General features: G+C 36.2%; 1 protein-coding gene across 4 annotated transcripts in view; it reads right to left on the bottom strand.

Moving 5' to 3' along the window:
* The window catches only part of ZZZ3 (zinc finger ZZ-type containing 3), a 55,242-nt gene that overhangs the window by 3,792 nt on the left and 36,433 nt on the right, over positions 1-15,017 (bottom strand). For 3 of the 4 annotated variants that reach the window (XM_058029747.1, XM_058029749.1, XM_058029750.1), the window contains exons 4-11: positions 11,023-11,161; positions 9,488-9,635; positions 9,288-9,406; positions 8,922-8,993; positions 8,663-8,764; positions 7,640-7,735; positions 3,446-3,598; positions 498-632 (exon numbers count right to left, since the gene is read on the bottom strand). In XM_058029747.1, coding sequence (XP_057885730.1) covers positions 498-632; positions 3,446-3,598; positions 7,640-7,735; positions 8,663-8,764; positions 8,922-8,993; positions 9,288-9,406; positions 9,488-9,635; positions 11,023-11,161 — 964 coding nt within the window. The remainder of the gene's footprint in view (positions 1-497; positions 633-3,445; positions 3,599-7,639; positions 7,736-8,662; positions 8,765-8,921; positions 8,994-9,287; positions 9,407-9,487; positions 9,636-11,022; positions 11,162-15,017) is intronic. The other variant, XM_058029751.1, reaches the window with a different exon arrangement.

Here is a 15,017-nt window from a genome sequence, read left to right as displayed (position 1 = left end):
GCTTCAACTTCTGTCATTTATCACTTGATTAGATTGTAAAGTTGCTACAAAACAAAAAAAATTTTTAATCTATTACTCTTACCCAAAATCTCTGTCCCTTCTCTGGCCTCGGGTGGAGGCAAAATTGCTCCAAACTCATAATCAGAAAATTATTATAATTAATCACTGTCAAAACAGAATGTAGTGTCAAATGGAATTCTATTATGATTTAACAAGGCTCTAATACAAGCTGTATTTTCATAATGTGGTGAGAAAAAACCAGCACGTTTATTAATTTCCATATAACATCAGCATTCATTCAAAGCTGGGCTACCAGAAAGACTGAATTATGTGGGCTGTTTTTCTTAAACAAAACGAGGGAAAACAGATTCAGTGAACAAAAACTAAGGAATGAAACTTGCTTTATTCCATGAAATCTTATCAGGAAATTCAAACCACATTCTCTTGGAAAACCTCTACATTCCACTGAGCAACAGAAGAACATCTCTTGCACTCACCTTAAATCCCACGTGCTGCACAAACCCACTTTCTGCATGCATCTGCTGGAGTTTCTGTTTCTTCAATTTTTTAAACTCTAACAGTTCTTTGTATTCAGGTAACTCTCGATATGTTACTGGAATACTCTCTTCATCCTGTTCAAGGTAAGAAAAAGCCAGAAAAATATTCTTACTTAGGAATACAGTAACTAGTAAGACATGAATTTGTTCCATAAATCATTATGTATGATTAATAGTATTCAAGAAAATGATGGCATTATTCTAACATACTGGAAACATATTTTTAAAACCATAACACCCATATCCAGTATTAACTTCTCTCCTTTACTGGTAAGAGTAAATGCAATGAGAAGCACCATGCCATGACTGAAAGAGTAGAACTCACAGTTATCCAACTCCCTTTATCACTCTTTACTGTCTCTTAAGAGCTTATAAAAACAGACTGCTATTTTTTCATAAATTATGAAGCAGTTTGTCTCCCTGCAGGCCAGTGCAGACATCTTTGCCAGAGAGTTACAACAAATGCTCCTCTCCTTTTCAAAGACATGCAAATTCTGTTTTTTCTCACACAGTTTCCCTCAACAAAGATTGAGGTTCTGCTAAGAAAGGACAGAAGCTCTAATTCTAGTTCAGATGCTCATTTCAAGGCAATGATTTTATTGTAGCAGCTGTAGTTGGTAGATGTCACCTGTTTTCAAAGATGACAAGTCGTTACTGATGTAGAGCAGTTTTCACATCCTACACTGACAGAAACCTTCAGGTAGGGAAAACAACTACAACTACAGAATAGTGATTAAAATTCTTCTAATGTAGCCTGAATGTGTAATTTCCATCTCTTTTTATGAATCTGTGAAGACTGAAGATTCTGTATTATTTAGTAAGTTTATTAAAGGAAGTGAGGGAAAGAAGCTTTACTACATTTCTGAACGGCTTTATCAATTATTTAATTGCAATTATGAGCCTATATAAAGGACTAGGCTGCAAACTATCAGAAAAAGTTATGGTTAAATGACATAATTCAGTTGTGTAGTGATAAGCTACATTTCCTTTAATATAAAGCAGAGATTGACCTTCCACACAAATCTCAAAAGCTTTTCTGAGAAAAAATGCCCGTCACAAAAGAACTGATTACTGAATAAAGTATCCTTTAATAGCTCCCTGTGTGGACAATTCATTCTGGAATAGTAAACAGCTGTGTTCTAGAATAATTATAGATTACTCACAAAATTAAAAAATCATAATTGAAAGGTAAATGAACTCTGTTAGCAATAGTGGGTCTTCACTTGAAAATAACTCATTTATACCAAAACATAATTTTCCAGGAATAGTTATGACTGGTAATAATCAGGCAAATCTTTTTGTCTTTACACAGGAAAAGCATGTGGTAATTCCACTGTGAAATCAAAGAAAACCTTCTTTTCCTGCTACACTGCTTTTCTTCTGCTAAATGACACAAAGTATTTTTCTCCAAGACAACGACTGTCACTAAGAGATCTGACTTGTAACACTAGAATAGAAGCCTTCATTTTGAATATAGCTTACAATCCCTTTTTGCTTCCAAATTGCTATTATTTTGCACTGATTGTGGGGACCTTTTTGGTAACTGAGCTCCCCTGTGTCTTTGTACCTTACTGAAAGCCAGAACTGGATCTATCTGGAAATGTTACTCTAGTGAAGGAAGAAAAGATTATGCCAAATTAAAAACATGTCACTGTGTGGCACATGACCACTATTATGACTGCTATGGTGCCCACATTAATTATTAGTTAGGGCACCATGGCAAAACCAAAATGTTTCAGGAAACTGTTCAGAACAATTAGAAAATATGTATTCAAAACCAATACAAAATAAAAGCATGTTAGCTCAAAAAGAGGCTGCATTGTATCTCTTCTAACATGCATTTTGCTTTCCAGGTCTTTTAAGATTCTTATTGGATTATGCAAAGTTATCAGGAATGGCTGTGGATGAGCTGGAAGACCATCACAGAGAGAACACAGAAAATGAGCACAGATGGGATTTAAGACTAGGAAATAAATAAGTAAATGTAATACTTAAGGAAGACGATGCAGTGCAGGCAAAAAAGTCAGTAAAAAAATGAATGGACTGATAGTGGGTGGCCTCAGTACTTGTGTTATGCAACAAGGTTTTCACACACAGGATGTCACTAGGCTCACAAAAAAAAAATTAGAATTAACTAGTCAGGTTCTTCAGTCTAAGGAAAACAGGAAAACCACAGTGATTCACACCAGCTGTGAAACTTGCCCAGCTCCCAAGCAGTAGGACATAGACCTTCTATGATTCTGTGTGGAAATGGGAACAACATATGTCTAAATTCCTGTTGTATCATTGCATGGGATAAATTAGGAAAGTAGTACACTCCATGATGCAGCAATTCACTGGGTTAGGATGTCTACTAGAATGTGCCTCTAAGAATACATAAATATGCTTGCTGATTGCCAATTCACTCTGTTAGTTCACACTTTGAAATGGATTTTACAAAATTCATAATTAATTCAGCCAGTAGAAGATAAAAAAAAAAAAACAGTGACGCCAATAGCATTTGAATTTTACCAGATTTTACCAGGGCTCTATGTAACCTTTCTAAAACACATTTTTAACCAGAATCCCAACTATATCATCTACATGATTTTCAAATCTCTCTCATACCAGATCACTTACTAAAAATATGCAACTAGAACTTCTTCAAGATATTTCAGGACAAAACTGTTTATGACTTACAGACTTCCTTCCTGATTTGGTCTGAATTCTTTGCTGTCAGAAGCTGTTATAGTAATAATGTATTTATAATTCAAAATGGCTCACAAATCTTATTACAATTTAATACTTCCTTGATGATATTTTATGGTGAAGATGCCTTATCTATTAAACACTAAACAAGGTCAAAGTGACAGCAAGCAAGACATTCTCTGACTGATTAAATGACATACCGATACTTCCTCTTCTGCTGCAGTGTCCATATGGCTGTGAAAACTGCATCTGTCATCATCTTCATCCATATAAACTGGAGGTTCATGAGATGTCATGAAAGTTGAAGGTTTGAAAAGATGTTTATTTAAAGGATGCTGCCGTCTACTTGATGACTACAGTGAAAAAATGGTATATTTTTAAAAACATTCCTTGGCTATTATGTAAATAATCCTCATTGATAAAACTGCCTGGAATTTATTCTTTCACATTAAATAATCTATAATGTTTCCAATTACTTATATTTATATCTCTGTATCACAGCTGCAGTTCTTTTCCCCCATAACAAGTGGAATCCAATGAACAGTGCAATACTTTGGTAAAAATGCAGCATAAAACCCGAACCACCTAAACAGGTGAGACTGACAGCAAGACTAAAACACAAAGTAAGGCTGTTATAGTTTTGAAGACTGAGGACCAGAGAGCAAAAATATTAAAAAACATCCAACAGTGTGTGAGACTAAGCAAGGAAGTAATTTTGCACAGGTCCAAGAGACAAAAGGTCCAAGCTTGACACTTATCAACTTCTTGTACTTGTGCCTTAGAAAAAAAACCAAGTCTAGACCTATTGTCCTAGTGCAGGAGAGAGAAAGCAATTCATTGCAATAAAAAGAGGATTCTAAGAGTTAAAAAGAACTGCTCCCTAAAGGTTTTCATTTCCACTGCAAGAAAAAGGAACATAAAAAACATTAGATGAAATAAATTACTCCATTAGTGCACATCTAGAAACTTTCAACTTTAATGCTGTCTGAAGGTGTAGAATGATGACAGTTTTAAAAGAAGTTACTTAAAGGCACTCAGCCCCTATTACTTATTCCCCAGTGACAGAATATGAAATATCAAAAAGAAGAATTTGGGGTGAATGAAACTGACTCAACCCCTTACTTAGCTGCTTTCCAGACTAGCAGTTTGACATTTAATGTCAAAACTTACATTCCTCTACTTAAAAAAACCCTACAGTGTGACTCAAAAACGTAAACATGAGAAGTGTTTTTCCTAACAATCATAAAAGTGAGGATTGTTTTACACAGTGCCTAGCTGCCCATACAGCTAAAGTAAAAGGAATACTTGCAATAGTTAGTACTTTCTCCTTTTTTAGCAAGAGCTTTTACCCCAAAAGGTTCCTGTATCAGTTACAAACCTGTAATATTACAGTACAAGCCTTTTTCTCTAAAGAGGGATGTAGCCTTATTTTACTGTTGTGCACAGTTAAAAACTAAAGGCAAAGATGACACCAATTATTTAGATGGAATGCATCTATGCAGACAGAAGTACCAGGAGGAGAGCTCTGTTTGAGATTAGCTCTGTTTGGTCTCAATGGAAGAGATGAAGTCTGTAGTATCAACTGGAAGGTGGTACCTCTGATCTGCAGAGCTACTACAGGGCAAAAACAACAAGAATTTCTTCTAAGACTACTGTACTAGATCTATTGTGTTGGATTTTTCTGCCTTATGATCACCAACTACCTGAGTTTTGGTGTTTCTATGATTTCCATTAAGATTTCAAACCTTTCTAAAATACATTCATGTATAGATGACATTTCAGACTGAGCTGACACAGTGATTTACATTTTTTGTTAACAGAAAACAGATCTGCATTCAATACTAGATCTGGAGTCAGGAAAGGAAAACTGTGACTATGCTTATACTGCAGCACTGCCAGCATGACCTACAAATTGAACTCAGGATTTGAATTATCTTCCTTTGGTGAAGAATGAACTAAAATATTACTCAGACAGTTAGAGATCATTTTCCCTGTGGGAAATATATCTCTAGATTAGGCTTAAAAGCAGGTGCACTAATGATATTATATAAGGATTAAATTGAAAATGATAAGCTATAATTGAAGAACTGAATACTAGAGTCCTAAGACTCTGATCCAGTTTTATTTTCACCAGCAGTAGGTAATGGTTGTACAGGAAAATAAACTGATGCATCCTGCTTAATTTCCAGTATCATTAGTTAGAAGAGACATATGTCATATGAGTAGATATACAAAGTTAACTTCAACAAGATGTTCAAAAACTGAACAGGTTTCTAACCTCTCCAGTAACCATTTTAAATAAGCATCTTGAACAATCCCCATGGAGAAATGCAAGTATTTTCTTGTGAAGTATCCCTTTTGACACAAACCTTTACCTGAAAGATATCTATGTTTCTTATTTTCCCATAGGTATGTGCTTTAAGTATTAGCATCCAGTTTCAAACTTCCATTACTGGCAGTAAAACAGATCCACTGCAGTTACAGTTACTCAATATCAAAATTAGGACAGGCATGACCCAGGCTTCCAACAGCCCTTGCATTTCCTTTCTGCCACACTATTTCCCCACTGGAGACCTGGGAGTAACTAAGCTGGTATGGTGCTGTCAATCTGTGCTCTAAGCAGACAGCTCTATCAGCAGCCTGAGAGCTCAATTTCTCCACATACACTGTTGGTTTCACTTTTTCATCTGCTTTATTTCTTACACAGGATACAAATATAGCACAGGGATGCTGCTTAGTAGAAACCAGGGCAGAACGACCTTACTCTTATGACCTGGCAATGAGGATGTGAATCACACTGCAAAAACTGACCTAAGTATTGGATATCTTCTAGATAGAAGCCTAAGAAAAATCTGTGTGATGGGACTATTACTCTTGCAATGTGAGATTGTTAAGAATTTTACACAAAATATGTTTTGCTCTTGATTATACTGGGTTTGCCCACAGTGCAATTACTATTCAAATTAGTGAAAAATACAGTTAAAATGTCCCACATCAACTGACTAAGTACTCCCAATGTTTATGAAATACAGTGATCTGCTGCCTGACAACATTACACACATTCTGTAATGACAGTCTTTCCAAACAAAATTAACAGGAAAGAACAAAAGGTTTGACCAAGGTAATTGTAAGTGGTAGAGTGACATAAAGAACTCAAACAATTATAATTTCCAGAACTAAATTTTCAATGCCTGTTGAAATCAGCCACACAGTATTACTATACTACAGAAATTAACCCCAACCACCGATGTAATTTGGATTTCTGACAGATGAATCTCCACAGTATTTAAGGTATCACTGTTTCCAGCTGGTTTTTTGGTTCTTCTGCCAGAAAGCACTTTTCCAACAGACAAGGTGGCAGACAGTCATGCCTCTGTTTACAGAGCACAATAGTAGATTAAACCCTGGTGAAAGTAAAATGGTATTACTATGATGGATGGCAAACTGGAAAGGCTCCAATACAAGCACTCACTGTTTGCAGTAACTTCAGAGATTACCTGGAGACAGCTAAGGGTGTGTAACACTTTAATCATTACAGCTGTGGTAATCTTTGTATCAACCCATGGACAGCAACTTTTGTTTCTAACCTTGCAAAGAACTAAATCTGCAAATTTGCCTTTCTGTAGAATCAATGGAAAGTTTATGATTTATCAGAAAACATCATGGATACCTGGATGCAAACCAGTATGTTACTCCACAAAATGCCACTGTAAAGGGTTTTGAAGAAGTTTTGTAAATATCGAGGTAACAAAAAACCACCCCTAAATCCAATAAATAAAACATCCATGAAACTTGAGACTGTTCTCTTTTACTCTATATGGACCTTATTAGTACCCAAGAGCACCTTAAAGATCATTTAAATCAAAATATGTGACTGATCACAGAAATTTAGTCTTTGCTTCTGTAAATTAAGATTTTTTGGGACCATATTTTTTCTCATCCATTCCAAAATCAGAAAAGCTGTATTTTAATGGACATTTTGGCCTTAAGCCTAGGCCTGAGCTAATTCAGCATACTCAGTTATACATCATTTTCTATGGCTTTACTAATTAGGAGATTACTGTACAATATGAATTATAGGGCTCCTTATCTTCTTCCAACAGGGTTTTCATTATCACTTCCTGACCAGTTATGGTAAACTCACAAATGAGGAAGAAGTACCCCAAGACCATCACTCTACCCTGCCTGTTCAGCTGCAACCTGAACACTTCACCTTCCCAAGAGCTGCCATTGTGAAACCAGAATTAACATCCAATTTACTCCATAGTGCTACTGGCAAAAGAAAAGGATTACCTCATTAAGTAATTTTATTAATCTATTAAAGTATTACTGATTCCAACTCAATTTCCACATAAATGCAAACAGAAACACAGGATTCTGTAATATTGACTCACCTTTTTGGAATATAAATATAAGTTTGGTGTTCTTCCTGGAACTGGAATACCAGCTTTAGTCAGTTTAATAAAATATTTCTGCACTCTACTGGCAACCTAGAAAAAACCAACATGCAACAACTCAGTGTCAAAGGAAATGTAACTGATCTTCAAAGTTTTGCCTGGGTTGCTACATTGATTCAGAATAAGAAGAAAAGAATTCCTCTGAATTCTACTTTGCAACAACTACTCGAACTGGTACCTATCTTGCAGTGCTACATTTGTGCTATTTCCAGACACTCTGACAGCTTTCAGAGAAAAAATTACCCTTCTTTAAAAATACAAATAAGATCTTGCAAAAACTGTGCTAGAAAGAACTTTAGTACTAGTTTACTTCCAGCTGCCGCTAAACTCCTTCTTAGCAATGCCAAATACATTATCCTTGGTTAGCACACAGAAAGTAGGTTTCCATTATGAAATCAGCATGTCTACTTTTTCATGTGGAGAAATATAGATAAGATCAGAAATTAGGAAATCCAGTATACTGAAGTACTGAATTATATTTTTATCTGAAATATACAAATGAAATAAATGAAATTAAAATACTGTAAACACAGAACATCAGCATTTTTTACTTCTGGTCAAAATGGAGAAATCTTAGGGGAAAAATTCCCACAAGTTAGATGCAGAAATACTTGGTGTCTCCTCATCTGTGTCCTTCTTCTGTCTGTGATATTTACATGTCTGCCCATTCTAGAGTACTGAGGTGCAGGAATTTAGGCACTACAGTGTAACTCAGTCACTGCACTTGCTGTATAGAATTAAATTCATGCTGTCAAGATCTAATGAACAATTAGGTTTGGCTTTGGGGCACATTTCACATTCTGTATTTGAGATCCATTGTTATTGGTGAAATGCAGGCCCTGCTGCTACATTCTTAAAATGAAGTGATTACTGAAAATACACTGAATTTTTTTTAGTGATATTAAAAAAAAAAAAAAAGTGAAGATAAGGGATCACTTCTGGAAGTGTTTCACATGTTACCTGCTTTGCTGTTCTATTTCCCAGTTCATCTGCTATCTTCTGCCACCGTCGGGACTCCACCTCCTCTGGTGGGTACTTCAAAAGCAATTGCTCCAGTTTTTTCTAAATCAACAGCAAAAAGGAATAAATACATTTTTCCAAGTACACTTACGAGCTGTCAAATATCTAAATACATGTTTCTGATCTCCCAAGTGCTATAAACATTAGCACACAATTTGCTTTTATGCTGATTGCTACAAAATTAAGAGTTTCCTGTTACCTGTTCCTCTACAGTCCACAGCTGGTTAAAAGTTTCAGGTTTGGTCTCATCACAAAGTCGCCCTCTTATCATCTGCTCAAATACAGGACATAAAATGGAATATCTGTTTAGAAAAATTATAGCTGGGAAAATTGATTTGAACCCTCTTCCTACTTAAGTTAAACCAAAACCAAACCAAAGCATGAGACTTCAAAACAAAATTTGTCGAAATCAAAGTTTAGTTCCAAGATTTGAGTAAAGGAATGGCATGTCATCACCAACATGAACATTTGAAGTAACAGTTAAGACACACTTCATACTCAAAAGAGGAAAAACAAATTAAATTTACTATTTTGCAACTTTTTTTCTTTCCTTTTGAACAACTACCTGTGGACGACTGTTTGTGGAACCTTCTGGACCATCACTTAAAGGCAAGACAGAGTACGAAACAGACTCTCCATCCTTCTTGGGATCCAAAGGACTTTTTGGTCTTGCAGGGATACCTACTGTAAGCAACACAAAGGGAGAATTATTGAACTCCCACACTGGTCATTTCCTCCTTGTAACAGAAGCTCACTTTCTTTTACCTTTGTCAAAAATCAGCTTCACTCTCCTACTGTTACGTTTTCGGTTTTTGAACTCTCTCTCGAAGTTTCCAAGGCTAGTGGTGTATTGGTCCCAGGCAATCTCAGGGAGCTGAACAACTCTCTGAGGAAATGGAAGACCCATATCAACCTGAAAAAATAAGAATGAAAAGTAAAAAGCAATATTTAATGCAATCACTTTATATCCAAACTAAAACCTACAAATATCGAAATGCTCCAAAACCCATTGCTGCTTTTTATTTGACAGAAGAATGGAAAATCAGAATTTCTGAACTGCCATGCAGCACAGTTTTTTTTATAGAGAAGATGAGATCTTTCAAGAATTATACACAACAGTGCATATAAAATATGCAGCGGCACGGTCAATGATGGCTTATTGAGCATAAAACTTTAAGGAGTGCATTTCACAGCTGAAATCAGGTGTTTGACACTTCAATAACCTGTTTCTGACTGTCCTTTATTAAACATACCATTAGCTGAGAATGTGCACCTTTCTTAACCTAGGAACCCAAAAGATTCAGAGTTTTATCACCTGATAGCTCAACTCCTCCCATCAGAGAAATTTATGCCTATTTTGCACTGATTTTGCTGTCTTCTGCCTAGAACAAAACTGTTGCAAAGCTCACCTCTTGATTTAAAGGTCAACTGCAAGACTATTATTCCTTTGGTCCTTTTTGGACAGAAGTACACCAGAATACTTGAAAGTGACCTTAGTATCTCCCCATAAAAGACTAGCAAATGCAACATTCTTACCTCATTTATGCCATTAACTAATCTCAAAACTTAAAAGAAAGACAACTACTGAAACCAAGGGGCTTACTTATGCCCTAGGTATCTACAGACCACGGAAAAGAGAACCATAAGTTCATTCTTCACTGAAATATATGTTGCTATCACACTAGAAGGTCATGTGTTTGCCAGTGGTAGATGCTGCAGTGATACAGGATTCAAACTGAAAACCTTTCTTCAGTACTCCTGTTACTACAGGGGTTTTAAAGTTTGAAAACAAAATGTTTCCTTACAGGAATGGATTCTCCCCTATCAGACAATATTAAATTCTGTTATCTGTAACTCAGGTATGTTTTCTAGTGTTCACTTGGAGTTTGGAATAAAGGCTACATCTCCTGCTCTTTAAACATGCCCTACCAAATTCATTCCAAGCCCAACATTTCATTTCTCAAGTAAGAAAGATGAGAATTTTTGATCTGATACTCCCAGTCACGTGTAGACTTCAAGTTGTCTTAAATTAGCTACACTATAATTCAAAATTTAACAATTTCATTTCTACATACCAAAAAGAAGGCAAGGAAGCATAGCTGATAAAATCATTGAAGACCTATGTCTTACAGATCTAGCAAGAAAGTAAAGAGCTATTTTTGCTCAGCAGTTAAAAGATTCTAAGCTCATAATTTTTATGCAAGTATATATATATATATGTTCTTCAATTTCTACAGAGCCTGAATTACTAGTTATTAAAAAAAATCCAAGGAAGACTTAGGAAAAGTCCATAGAAATACCTTCTTCTGGAGTCTTTCCACAAATCCAATAGGATCTTTCAGTGCTTCTCTCTGGTGTCTGCCTAAACTTTCAAGGTCTTGAACTGCTTGAGTACGTTGAGCCTCGAGTACAGCAATCGTCTGTAACAGTCTCTGATAACTACAGAGACAAAGGAAAACATCTCACTGCAATTGCCTTTAAAAGTGACACCCCCCACCTAGCCGTGGTTATCTGCCAGAACCTACCAGATTTCATAGCTTATCTGAACCATTTCATAACATTTTTACTGAATTAAAGTAAAAATAAATTAATTTTAAGACTACGTGAATTTATATAAACTCATAAGGGAAAATATATTAAACTCTCCAGTGGCTTCCTTTAAACCTGTAAATTCTACAGTAGCTGAAACAATATGGTATACTATATTCATATTCTCAATAGCTGTAACCAACAGACTTTGCTTACAAAGTTAAAATACCACAAACAAAATGAACTAATTTCTCTTCAACATCAGCTTCCTTCTACCCCAATAGAAGTGGCTACCACAGAATTTTAGCATTTCCCTGAACCATCCAAACACTGGACAGGAATGGTCTATAAACACAGCATTTTGTAGAAGCCCCTTCTCAGAGCAGAATATGAGAATCATTTTTGAATTGTGACAACAAATCAAGGAAAAAGTAATTTGCAAAATAAATTCAAACCAGATTCCCCTAAGAATACAGAAGCTGAATGAAAATGTCAGAGTTCCCTCAAATGTGCCCCCCCAGAGTCACAGACAATTTGGAGTGTCTATTTCACAGACATGTTCAAGCATCACTGGTGGGACTGACACGCCTGTACCCAGTAATGGGTGCATTCCAAACTGGTTTTCAGAAAGCTAACTCAGACTCTGGAAACCATAGGACATTTTAACACAGCCTTTAAAAAAGTTAACTACATTTAATACCTTTTATTAGCTTTAAAGTAACAGTTGCCCACTTCAGTTTCTGAAATACCATAGCTACCCATGGCCCCTGTTGTTGCAAATTATTATGTATTAACTTTTTTCATGCCAGTATTTTCTGACATTTCATATTACAACTGTAATTTACTCCAGCACAAAATACACATACTAATATCAGGTAAGAGCAGTTCACTAGTACAGTATTTCAGTATATTTTCTTTCTGTTCCCTTATTGTTAAAACAAAGACAAGCCTGGCACAATAAATTCCATGTGTACTACAGAAAAGATCCAGAGTTTACTGAGGTAATTCAAGTTTTTCAACTGACTGCACTAATAATTGGGTAAGGCTTGAAGTAGATAGAAGTAAACAGTCTCAAGGTAAAAGACAGGATTTGCATCTTCAAATATTTAAGTTTCTACCTGGACATTAAACTGCTGCCTCTCCATGAGAGAAAGTAATCTTCTTTCCACTCAAATGTAGCATTTACAAAAATTTATAAAACATTACTATACTTTTTGAAGTTTGAAACTAAAATACTGAGCTTGGTTAAAAACAATAGGACATCATTCTGTTATGAATTTATTACTATGTACATTTGTCTGCATATATTCAGGTTTTCATGGAACCAAGACCTAAAATGCTTGTTTATTAGGCCATTAATATTGAACAGTATTGAATATTTTCACTACTGGGAAAGTACTCCAGTTTCTTCTAATCAAAATAACTCTGCATAAAGCAAGATCATTGATGTGGCTATTTTTCAGCAGGTGAAAAACTAACTCCAGGAGCAGCAGCAGCAGCTTACAGAAGTGGTGACACAGATCAGAGCTGCCTGGGACAGCAGCAGGGCTCGGGCTGCTCAGTGGCTGTGGATGAAGGTTTGTACCCAGACCCTGCCCACACACGTGTGAGCCCTGCAGGCTCCAGGGATTCAAACAGGCAGGATGCCAGCAGATGCAGCTGGAACAACACAGAACAGCTTACGGATACCTGGGGAGAGGATTTACCCTGGACAACAAAAAGCATGTTTCCATCAGCAGGTGCCCAAACTTGTGCTAACAGAGCTGCAGTAACAGAGGCTCAGCAGCTGCACAAATTTGCATCTAAAAAAAGGCAGGTATTTAACTCCTCTTTCTTGAGCCATTTTACTTCATTTCTTCAAATTGTATTAAGCAATTGATTTTCTAAATGAAATTGAAAAAAGTAATAATTTCATTTAAAACATGTAAATACATAGAAATAAATGTAACTAAATGTTGGAGATTTAAATGAAGTGATAATTTAATAATGATTCACATGTGTAAAGGGAAGAAAGAAATAATCTTAATGAGGTAGCCTTAAATAATTTAGTCAGAATGGAAAGAGATGAATTTACATTTGGGGAAAAATAACACAAATCCAAGAATATTCAACTTCAGTTACTTCCCTCATTAAAACATTCACATGACCTCACTGAAGAGGTCTTTGTGGAATTAAGTAAAAATACAAGAATGTCAGGATCATTCAAACAACATTATCACATGATACTGATCTGTGGCTACAGAGTAGCACTATAATTTGAGAAAAGTGGTTTTTGAACCAATTGCTCAGAATAAAAGGTTTCCCAGCATTTTTTTGTAGTAAGACATGGATTAACTTGGAGCTATTTACTTTAACTTCCATATTCAGTTTTTATGCATTAATATATCCTGTAAGCTCAAGAATAAGACTGCAGTTTTATCAAGTGAGTATCAGAAGTACTGAAATACACAAAAATAGGGATTTTGGGATATTTCACTGCCTGGGAAAAAAACCTGAAAACACTAGTCCTGAAATACACAACTTGCACATTCCATGTTCTGGTACTTGCTGCAGAACTGCATTCTCCCCAAACCACTGCACATCCCTTTCAACTTCCACAGGACCTTTTAGTGAGATGTATGTCTGCAAACGTTCTTTTAAGTTTTGAACAACTGCTATTCCCACAGGTTTGTACAGGCTCTCTCACCCTGTATGACTGTAACAAAGCCAAGTATTTCTCTGAAAAAGCAGCGAGCTACATAAAAACACAAACACCCCAGGCCCTTTCTTGAAGCCTCTGTCAATTCTGGCTTCTTAGCCTCAAATGCTACCAGAATGCTCCTGCTGCATTATGCAAGAGATCATGTGAATTGATAATTTCCAGGAGTATTCTGAAAAGTGGCTAACAATACTACTCTCTATCTTTCCAGACTCTTTGTAAGCAAGCACAATTCTGATCCAAACTACCTCCTGCAGTTGTGTTAAAATTCTCCAAAACCGAAAAAGTCTTCATTAAAAGAAAAAGTAGCTCATTAATCTGCTGCAAACCAGCTCCACCCTTGATGAGGCACTCAAAGAGCAACCACCTCTACAGTTCCATCATTTTCTCTGAAAGACCTGTCAGGAATTACCAAGGAAAATTATCCCATAAAATTTGCCAAAACCAAACAGTTTTGAGTAAACTCACAGACAGGTCCCTTCCTCTGACTGAAGTTACACTTTCCTCAGTGCTAAATACTAACTTGTTAGCACATACAGAACCCAAAGCAGCTTTCTTTGCAGGAAAACTTTCACTCCAGAGAATGTGATTCTGTTTCCACAATCCCAGTATGGAAACACTCTTGCAAGTTCTTACATCATGTTAATTGCCAGGAAGCTTCTGGATGAACACTTGAATCATTCCCCACAGCACAAAACAGCTTCAGAATCTCTGCTGAAAAACCTTGATTAACATAGGGTTTGAGGGACTGATATTTCAAAAAGGAAAGCTGCTTCTTACAGATTGACAGTGATCAGCAGAAATTCCTGCTGATTCAGTTTTTCTTTTGCAGTGACAAGTGTTCCACTCTTTTGGACTGCTCCATGAAGTCATTATCACAGAGCAGAGCCAGATTTCTGGTAAGCAATTAGTTCTTACACAATTAATTTCCATGAATCTTGTTCTAACAGTGATTAGGGACACAGCAGCCTCCTCTCTTGCCTGTGACAAAGCTTGAGAACAGCACAGCTATTGCCTTAGTGAGACCTACTTCCATTCTCATCCAGTTTGCTGAGATCTACTTTCAAA

The sequence above is a fragment of the Melospiza georgiana genome, chromosome 9, assembly GCF_028018845.1.
Source record: "Melospiza georgiana isolate bMelGeo1 chromosome 9, bMelGeo1.pri, whole genome shotgun sequence".
Lineage (NCBI taxonomy): Eukaryota > Metazoa > Chordata > Aves > Passeriformes > Passerellidae > Melospiza > Melospiza georgiana.
The sequence above is the reverse complement of the archived record's forward strand: the minus strand, read 5'-3'. Positions and strand labels throughout refer to the sequence as shown.